The sequence below is a fragment of the Petaurus breviceps genome, unplaced genomic scaffold (genome assembly GCF_028583685.1).
Source record: "Petaurus breviceps papuanus isolate PSGF00001 unplaced genomic scaffold, PetGlider_PUasm1.0 175, whole genome shotgun sequence".
Classification (NCBI taxonomy): domain Eukaryota; kingdom Metazoa; phylum Chordata; class Mammalia; order Diprotodontia; family Petauridae; genus Petaurus; species Petaurus breviceps.
Window position 1 is genome coordinate 8,998,641 of NW_027185764.1, and position 10,367 is coordinate 9,009,007.

A 10,367-nucleotide genomic window follows, 5' to 3' on the forward strand; every position below is an offset into this window, starting at 1 on the left:
CCATACAGCTAGTAGGGAGTAGCTGGTAGTAAGGGGTGTGGAGGTGTTCAGAAGGACTGGTACCTCTACTAAGCTATGAGGGCTGCTTCTTCAGCCAAGCTGGGGCTCCAGGAAGCTCTAGTGTGTGCAGTGGCCACACCCTAGCAAAGCCATCTCAGCAGATGGGCTAACCAGGTTGAGGGTAACCCAGAGGCCTCAAACCTGTTGGTGAGTTCGGGGGATGTCTACCCCAAGCATGTGAGGAGTGCCCCCAGTGGAATGGGCAGATGAGTGCAGTTTGTTCCAATGGCCAAGGAGGCGGCTGGAGCGGGTGCTGGGGAGCGCTCAGACATCAAAGACGTTCAGGTCATCCCCAGTCCTGCCTCTGGGCCTCGATGACTCGGGAGGAGAGGGTGAGGCTGATCACTTAAATCCAATCCTCCTGTAATGTTACTGAAACGACGACATGTAGGTCACATGATCTTTTCTGATTGCAGGCCCAGCACTCTATCCACTGAGTGTCACAGCCTTCTAACTGCTCCTCTGGCCTTGAGGATTTCCCATTCCACCCCCATCTTTCTACACAGCTGCCAAAGTGTTTTGTCCAAAGTGTAGGCCTGACCTCATCCCCCTTTACTCAGTAAACTCCAGTGGCTCCCTATGGCCTCCTGGATGGCATCTAAAGCTCTTTTCACCCTGGGCCTTTCCCATCTCACCCACCCTCTTCCATTATTCTCTCCCCCACAAACTTTACAACTCAGCCACATTGGCCTATGGTTCTCAAACACAACACTGTATCTCCTATCCCCATTCCTTTTCATTGGCTGCTCCCCAGGCCTGGAACGCTCTCCCTTCCAGCTGCAGAATCCCTGACCTCCTCTGAGACCTGGCTCAAGCACGATCTCTTCCAGGAGGCCTTCCTTGGTCCCACCAGCTGCTAATGCAATGTCCTCTACAGTTACCTTCCATCTACTTCAAATTTATTTTATGTAGTCTGACTAATATGTGTTATCTCCCCCATTACAGCAGTTGGCACAGTGGATAGAGAGCCAGGCCTAGAGCCAAGGAGACCCTTCTTCCTGAGTTCAAATCTGACTTCAAACACTTACTAGCTGTGTGACCCTGGACAAGTCACTTCACCCCGTTTGCCTCAGTTTCCTCATCTGTAAAGTAAGTTGGAGACAGAAACAGCAAACCACTCCGGTATCTCTGCCATGGAAACCCCAAACGGGGATACAACGAGTCAGATAAGACTAAAAAGGACTGAACAACAACAAATAAAAAATGTCAAAGACTGTCCAAAAGGGGAAAAGAAGTAAATAAGAGTAATATAAGAGAAATAAGTAAGAAGATATTCCCACCAGTTTGTGTCAGGGATTCAAGAGAGACTTCCATCCTTAAGGCATGACTTGGCCTTCTGGGGTTCCCCACTATGATAGATTGGGAGGGGGTGGTACTAATTTGCTCAGCCTTAGATTTCTGGGACTGGGGTCAGATTCCTTTTCTCTTTTTGTCAAGCCAAGAACTAATAAGGCTTGGGGCCCAGGGAGGGTGTACTTAGAAGGCAGTGAGAAGGGGGGCGGTATGAGAGAAGCGGAATGATAATTCTGATGGACAAAAATCTTGTGTCCAACAGATTTTTAATAACTAGCATTTAGCTAGTGTTTCAAGATATGCAAAGTTCTTTACATATAATTATTTCATTTGAACCTCAGAACAACTGGTGGTATTAGCACTCAAATGATTCTTACACACATACACACACATACACACACACACACATGCTGGGGCCCCCAGCTGGGTTTCAAATCCAGGAGCCTAGAGGAATTCTGAAGATGAAGTAGTTGTAACTCTGAATCACTACGGGCTCATTCAATTGAACAAACATTTATCAAACACCTGCTGTGTGCTGGGATCTGCCACAGTTCAGGAGGGGAGAAGGAGGTCTGAAAAAAGAGCCAGGACAGCAGGCCCTTTCTGTCCTCAGGGAGCTTAAACACCAGTAGGGTGTTTGTACCTCGAATACAAATAGTAATAACTAGCATTTATAAAGCACTTTATAAATATCATCTCCTTTTATACTATTATTTAATCCCTCCATTTTACAGATGAGGAAACTGAAGCAAAGGTGAAATGACTTGCCCAAGGTCACACAACTAGTCACTGTCTTAGGCTGGAGTTGAATTTGGGCACCGTGCCACTTTACAAAATGTTTTCCTTACATCAATTCTGTGAATTAGGTGATAAATATTTTGATCTCTATTTCTTCGATGGGTATGCTGAGGGTCAGAGAAGTTAATAACTCTTGTCTAACCCAGGCCTTCAAAAACCACTGTTCTTTATTCTACACCAGGATGAAAATGAGAGATACAAGCAAGGTACTAACTAAACAAACCTTGAGAAGGGAATCGCCAGAGGGGTGCGTGGGAATGGGATTGAGGAGGAAAGCTTCATGGAGGCAGAGGCATGAAACGGGCAGGAGGGGAGAGGGAGAATTCTAAGCACTGGGAACAGCTTTGGAGTCCTTGAGAAGAAGTGAACTGACTGGATCACTAACTTGAAATCATTCAGTCATTCTGTCTACAAACATTTATTAAACTCCACCTTAGTGCTAGGTTATATACAGGTGAGGCACTGACGGAATACAAAGACAAAGGATGAAACAAATAGTCCCTACTCTCAACGAGATTTCAATCTAAAGATACCATACTGGTTTGTGCCATTTCCTTCTCCAACTCATTTCACAGATGAAGAAACTGAGGCAAACAGGGTAAAGTGACTTGCCCAAGGTCACGCAGATAGTAAGTGTCTGAGGCTGGATTTGAACTTTGGTCTTTCTGACTCCAGGGTGTGTGTGTGTGAATACACCTATATACCATGTATAAATCACTATATACATGTATGCACATCTGTATACATACATGCATAACACACACCTGTGTATCTGCATACACACATGCACACGCACATAAGTGTTTTGTGTATATACAGATACACACACATACACATACCACACAGAGTGCTTCCCTCCCCCATCCGTAGACAGCATGGCCTAATGGTCCCAGGATTGAAGGTGAGGAAGATAGGGGCTCAAATCTCATCTCAGACACTTTAATACCCATCTGTGCTTCAGTCTTCTCATCTGTAAAAAGAGGTGGCTGTCCTCGATGGGCTCTCTAGGCCCCTTCCAAGCTCTAAATCTAGGCTCCATTTGATTCTCTAGAAGAAGAGGGAGTTCTTCCAGGGGACAGTTGGTCTCCATGTCCCTATGTCTCTCCTACAATATTTCCCCACAGCCTTCTCTCTGGCACACTGAGTTTCCCCAAGAAGTTTATTGCCTTCCAGATGGCTCTCAAAGCTGCATAGATACTGTGGGTGGATCAAGCTGAATAGAGTCCTTCCAGCGCTCTGCCTGGAATCAAACCCTCCACCCAGAGCCGGGCTGGTCTCAGGTCAGGGGTTAATGACCCTGCCCATGATGTTGGTTGTGATTTGGTCCCTCTCTGGGTCACCTCACTTTATTTTCTTTTGAAAAAGAACTCCCTGGGGGCTGTGGACTCCTAGTCAGGCCAGTTCCACTGCAAATGTTCCCAGCTCCAGCACAGCTAATACTGAAAGGTGGTGGGAGGGATTAGTTTTATGCTTTTCTTTTAAAGTTAACCCTAGCACAATTTGGAAGCCCTCTCCCGTAGTCTCCTTTGGCCCTGGGGTTTTTGGATTTCAGGACAGACCTTCCAGGGTTCAGAAAGTAGCCCTGTCTAATTTAGCAGGGGAGAAAAAGAAAGAAAAGTCAAGTCTTAAGGAGGCCAGCTTCTCTCCCAGTCACTCTGAGAGCCTGAAGGGGAAGAGGAAGAGGAAGGGGGAGGGGACAGGCTATGGCTAAGGCCTAGCTTCAGGTGTCTGTGTGTGGGTCCAGCCTGCCCCTGCCCCCACCCCAGTGAGAAATCCAAGCACCTAATAAGAGAGTCCAAGTTGAGAAAAATAAAACGAATTAAGTTTGGGTCAGCCAAACCCGCTTCGGCTTTCTGAGAGGTGGTAGCTGCTACTTGTGTAAATGTTATTTACTGGGCCCCTAGAGGCAAGGGAACTTTGCCCTGTGTTTACCAATGTGCAGTTTTTACCTTGGAATAGCAGCTTAACACCCTTATAAGGCCAAACAACCTGCTCTCTGGCCTGCCCCGGATTTTTAACACTGAGCCTGCTTTCCTGACGTTACCTTTGTCCTCGCTACTGTATCTCGTGGTCCATAAATGAATGGGGGGTTGTAGACATGTGGACACACACCCATGTACACGATACACAGAATCATGACCACCTTTTGGAAGCCAAGTCTTTTCTTTTAAAGAAACATGGCTCGATTTGTTAAGTCTTAAACCCGCTCCTTTGCACCTAGCAACTTTAGCCCCTCCTCAAACTCCACTTGGGCATATACATACCTTTATGTTAAATCACCCGAAATTCACGGCGTGGCGCCCCCCCACCCCCACCCCCACAGAAAAAGAAAGCCGACACGATGTCCAATTATCCCAGGCAAACGCACTTTTTCGAGAATCAGAATTGAGGGGACGGGGTGGAGGGGTGGAGAAGTGAATGAATGCAAGGGGCGGGCAGCAAAGATCAGTCCGATCTCCAAGCTCGCCAAAGATAAGACTTTGGCCCACGGGAAAGGGAGCTTTTGGAAATCTCCAGGTTCCGCTCCCAGCACCGGGTCGGGCTTGGGAAACCCGAGCCACAGCATATGCAAACTGTGATTACAACCCGACCTCGGGCAGAAGAATTCCAAGTTGGGAGAATGACTCATAGGCATTATTGTTGGTGGGTGCAGGAGAGGGGACGAGTCCTCCTGGCGATTTTTGCATTTCCTGGCACTGGCTGGGGTGGGTCTGAGCCTTTCCCCGTCACATTAAAGGCGTCTCTATAGAAAACTCTCAGGGCTCATCCTAGGGTGCACAAATTAAGTAAAAAAGAAAGCATGTCTACATCTCCTCTCTCCTGTCCAGATCGAGGGCCCAACAATAGCATGACAAAGTGAAGGGGGTTTGAATTGAGTTTCGGGGCATTTTTCTTTCTGTCTCCAAACACGGTTGGAAAAAAGCACATACAGAGACAAGCTCTAAGCCGAGCTCTCCTTCCATCCATGTTTTCTTAATGAATCAGCCCTGCATGGCTATGGCACTGATAGTCAGAGCTTCAGACCAAGCAAAAAAGGGTGGCAGCCAGAGGAGCGCCCATAGAGAGCAAAAGCTGAAAAAACTCTCCCTCCCTCTTTCTCTCTCTCTCTCTTTTTTTTTTTTGCAAAAGGAGGAGAGAAGAAAAAAAATGCTGCAATGTGCAAAGAGGCTCGTGAGTGAGCGAGCTCGAGCCAATCAGAGCGCGCCGTTCCGAAAGTTACCTTTTATGGCTCGAGCGGTGGAGCTCGCGCGCCCCATAAAACCCCGAGCGCGAGGGCGCCGGAGTAGCTGTGAGCTCTTCCACCCAGCGTGCACTTGCCTCCCCCTGCCTCCAGGTGCGGCACCACCTCCTCTCTCCTCTTACGGGTTTACACTTGCCACTTCAGAGGTAAGAGCTCGCGAACCTTGCCTCTGCCCGCCCTTGCTTTCTTTCGGACACGCATTTCTTTCTGCCTTCCCCCTCCGTAGCCCTTGAAGGGAGGAGTGGAGTGGCGGGCGTGTATTTCTGCCTGCGAGGTTTCTTTAGGGAAGTGGATTTCTGGGGAGGGCGTGGGGGTGGGGAACCTTGCAGCAGCTGCCGGACTCCATTCTCACCGGGCAGGCAGCCGGCGCCCCTCGGGCACGGGCACAGGCGTGTGGGTGTGCATTTGGCCGGGGCGTCTCCAGGCGGGCCTCGCACCGTAAATGCCGCCCGCTCCGGCGCCCTCGTAATCGGGTCGTTCTCCCTTCGGGCCTGGGTAAGAGGATTTGAGCCGAGTTGTTTGCAATACCTGGTCTGGCGGGCCCAGGACGATTATTCCTCAGGGATGGGGGAGCTTTAATCCGGTTGGCGCAGGATAGACTAAGGCTGGGGCTTGAACCCCATCCAACCGGCTGAGCGAGGGCGCCTCTGGGCGCGGGTGGGGTTGGAAGAAGTTGTAGAGGGCGGGGGCGGCGGGAAAAAGGAACCCAGGCGTGGGGGTGGGGGAGGGAGGTTTCCAGGGTGTGACCCGAGCTCTGGGCTTCCGCCTCCTTTATTGTAGCGGCGCATGCTTTGCAGGGGGGGTAGAAGGCGGTGGGCATCGTGCCTGGGGGGGGGGGAAGAAGAGGAGGTTCCGGTTCCTCCCTCCACTTTTCATTCAAAGGCGGGGGAATGAATCAAGGGTCTTTGTCTCTGGGCCCCGAAGTGGCCGGGCCGGGCAGGGCGTGGGGTGGATTAACAGGTTATCGGGCGGAAGCTACAAAGTGCTGGGGGGTGGGGACGGCCCTGGCAGCGCCTGGCTCCCTGGGAGTGGGAGTGCCTGCTGCCCGGCGAGGATGGAGGTGGGGTGCTAGTTTTGCAGCCGACTCCCTGCTCGGGTGAGTTTGCGGAGAAAAAATCATTACCTTTTGCAAACCAAGCACCGAGGCTGCCGCTGTGGTGGTTACATCCATTTTGTAAAAGGATTTTTAGGGGGGAGGGGAGGGGAGTGTCACTTCAGGCAGACAGTCTCTTAATTTTTCAGTGCACCTGGTGCTGTAAGGCAGATAATGAATGCGCTTTTTCCTAAACCTTGAATGTATTTTGAGGGGGCTTTCACCACACCGCGGCCTAATGATTGGAGCCTTGATCGGCTCTGAATGACTCCCCGCTTCTCCCGCGGCTGGATTTCCCAGAACTGGGTGGGGACCTGCCCAGGATGAGTTCTTTCTAAATCTCGGGGGAGTGTGAGCAACTTGCGCTCCTGCCCAGCGCCGGGAGCGCCCTGGCCGCCTGCATAAGCGTGGCTCCAGACCCGTCCCCGCTGCTAACGTCTGGCCGGGGTGGGTGGGGTAGGGAGTGGGGACCGATCTGGGTGTGGCCACACACCGTGCCTCATTTTGAAAAAGGCCAGGGGGAGGAGGGAGCGAGGGGGAGTGGCTTCTCCTTTTTAATCTAGTCTCCCTTTAAAAGAAGGGGGAGGGGGAGGAGAACCTGGCTTCCTGCCGCACCACTGACTTCTGCAAAGCTGCCTCTCTTACCATTGCCTTTTATGGTAATAATGAGAGGCGAGAGAGCTGGGACTTCCTTTGTCCCAAATCTCTAAGGCGAAAAACGCAAGCGGGCACTACTCCCCCTAGCGGCCAGAGGGGAGAGGTGCATTCAATTATTGACAGGAAGCTGAGAAGGAAACAGGGTGGGGAGTGGTCCCTCCAATCTGCTTGGTCATCACCATGTATGCCTGAACCTTAGCATCTGTAAGGATGGGGTGAAGGAGCCTGCCCTAATCCTGGTGGCACCTTAGCTTCTTGGCTGCTATACTGTGCATGTGGCATGCCAATTGGGTTTTTTGCTTTTTTTTTTTTTGCTTTAAAAAGACCAAAGAGTATTTGAATTGGAACTTGAATTAAAATCTTAAAACGCTTTCTTTTTTTCTCAACAGTTCGCCATGGATGATGATATTGCTGCTCTCGTTGTTGACAATGGCTCTGGAATGTGCAAAGCTGGCTTTGCAGGAGACGATGCCCCTCGGGCTGTCTTCCCTTCCATTGTTGGGCGCCCCAGACATCAGGTATAAATAACGTATTTTTGGAAGATACTTGCTAACCATCTTAAAGCTACCTTGCTGGCTGATTTGGAATGATAGTGGTGATATTGGAAGGGGGGGATGGCTAATAGGAAATAATACTGGAAGGAGTTTTTTCCAAGAAGCCTAGAATATTTGTGAAAAGGGCTATGATAACAGCGCATAGCATTTATATCAGTAACATTGATAACAGTTCTCTTGGGCATAGAGAAATCAACAGGTCAGGTGGCATTAACCTGAACCTAATTTGATAAGACTTAAATGTGACTCTATCACTGATCATTTGGAGATTTAGCCTGGAAGAAGGCATTTCTTGATTGCCTATTAGAACCACCTTTTTCTAAAGACTTTTTAAAAGCATTCTCAAGTGACTTGTGAATTTGAGCAAGTCATTTTTAACTTGAGATTTTTAGTTCTTCCCCTCTGTAAGATGAGAGGAGTGAACTTGTGACATAAATTCCAACTCTAAAGATCTAGACCTTCACAAACCCAAATTATAAAAGTTAGTTTCTAGGGGGCGACTAGGTGGCACAAAGTGCCAGCCCCGGAGTCAGGAGGTCCCGAGTTCAGTTCTGGCCTCAGACACTTAACACCCACACAAAAAATACTAGCCATGTGACCTTGGGCAAGTTACTTAACCCCAATTGCCCTAAAAAAAAAGTTTGTTTCTGGTAGTGGGATTGACAGTTTTCATTTCTTCCTCTGCAGGGTGTGATGGTGGGTATGGGCCAGAAAGACAGCTATGTGGGGGATGAGGCCCAGAGCAAGAGAGGTATTCTGACCCTGAAGTACCCCATTGAACATGGTATTGTAACCAACTGGGATGACATGGAGAAGATCTGGCATCATACTTTCTACAACGAGCTCCGTGTGGCCCCTGAAGAGCACCCTGTGCTGCTCACAGAAGCCCCCCTGAACCCCAAAGCCAACAGAGAAAAGATGACTCAGGTCTGTGAACTTCTTAGGGTATCAAATCTTGCCTTGTCAGCTTCATTCATCATTCTTTTATACACCTGCTTCACTTTTCTTTTCTCTTCCTTTTTTTTCTTTACCATTATCTATAGGGTTTTCCTTCTCTGACCTGAGTCTTCTCTTTGGATATCTGCAGGTTCTGTTTGCTTTTACTGATCTGACTTTTTTCACTAGCAATTTGAATTGTTTGTCTAGGTACTAACAGTTCACTTGTCTTGGGTGACTTCTAAAAATCTAAAACTTCCAACTATCCCAGCTTTTGCCATAGGCTGGTATATCTATGTAGGATAACAATGTGTGGGTCTTAGAACAATTCCTAAAAAATTTTCTGACTGAAGGATACTTATAAACCTACAAATGTGTTGCACACCTGCATGATTATCATAACCTTTTTATATAAATTGTAGAGTAATTTATCACTCGCTTAACTGCTTTACTCTTTATTTCCAGATTATGTTTGAGACCTTCAATACCCCAGCCATGTACGTTGCCATCCAGGCTGTGCTGTCCCTGTATGCCTCTGGTCGTACCACTGGTATTGTGATGGACTCCGGTGATGGTGTGACCCACACTGTGCCCATCTATGAAGGTTATGCCCTTCCCCACGCCATCCTCCGTCTGGATCTGGCTGGCCGTGATCTGACGGACTACCTCATGAAGATCCTGACTGAGAGAGGGTACAGTTTCACCACCACAGCTGAGAGGGAAATCGTGCGTGACATCAAGGAGAAGCTGTGTTATGTCGCCCTAGACTTTGAGCAGGAGATGGCCACTGCTGCATCCAGCTCCTCTCTGGAAAAGAGTTATGAGCTCCCTGATGGTCAGGTTATCACCATTGGCAACGAGAGGTTCCGGTGCCCAGAAGCTCTCTTCCAACCATCTTTCTTAGGTAAAGCTTATTCTCTTTTTAAAGGAGTTGACCCTCTATTTCAGTAATAATGGGTCACAGGAAGTAGTTTTTCAAAACTAAAATTTGCTTTCCCCTTTTCCTTTTCTTCCTAGGTATGGAATCCTGTGGAATCCACGAAACTACCTTCAACTCAATCATGAAGTGTGATGTTGACATCCGTAAGGATTTGTATGCCAACACCGTGTTGTCAGGTGGTACCACCATGTACCCAGGCATTGCTGACAGGATGCAGAAGGAGATTACAGCCCTAGCTCCCAGCACAATGAAAATCAAGGTGAGTTTGTTAGAAACTGCCCCAGGATAGTACCTAGTATCTAGTAAGTGCTTTAACATCTGTTGAAAGGGTTATTTTTGTTAGGTCACCCACAATTTGGGGTTTTGCTAGACTTTGCCTCCCCTCCACTATGTTCAGGGCATCATCCTAGGCTAGGGGGGGCTTAATTGTCTGGTCAGACTTTGACAACCTGTTCTGGAGCTAACTTGGTGCCCCCTCCCCTTCCTTTTTTCCCTTTTACAGATCATTGCCCCGCCTGAGCGCAAATACTCTGTCTGGATTGGAGGCTCCATCCTGGCGTCTCTCTCCACCTTCCAGCAGATGTGGATCAGCAAGCAGGAGTATGATGAATCTGGGCCCTCCATTGTCCACCGCAAATGCTTCTAAATGGACTGTTTGTGTTGTTTTTTTATTTTTTTTTTTTTTGTCAAAGGGTGTGACATGATGATGACATGATAATTGCCCAAAAAAAGAGATGAGATTGGCATGGCTTTATTTGTTTTTGTGTTTTTTTTTTTTTTTTTTTGGCGCTTGAC

At 48.5% G+C, this 10,367-nt stretch overlaps 1 protein-coding gene across 1 annotated transcript; it reads left to right on the forward strand.

Moving 5' to 3' along the window:
• Positions 1–5,382: 5,382 nt before the first annotated feature.
• Positions 5,383–10,364, forward strand: ACTB (actin beta). Its single transcript, XM_069084746.1, has 6 exons — positions 5,383–5,538; positions 7,532–7,660; positions 8,384–8,623; positions 9,098–9,536; positions 9,650–9,831; positions 10,075–10,364. The coding sequence occupies exons 2-6, from the start codon at positions 7,538–7,540 to the stop codon at positions 10,216–10,218; spliced, it is 1,128 nt and encodes a 375-aa protein (XP_068940847.1). The 5' UTR covers positions 5,383–5,538; positions 7,532–7,537; the 3' UTR covers positions 10,219–10,364.
• Positions 10,365–10,367: the final 3 nt, after the last annotated feature.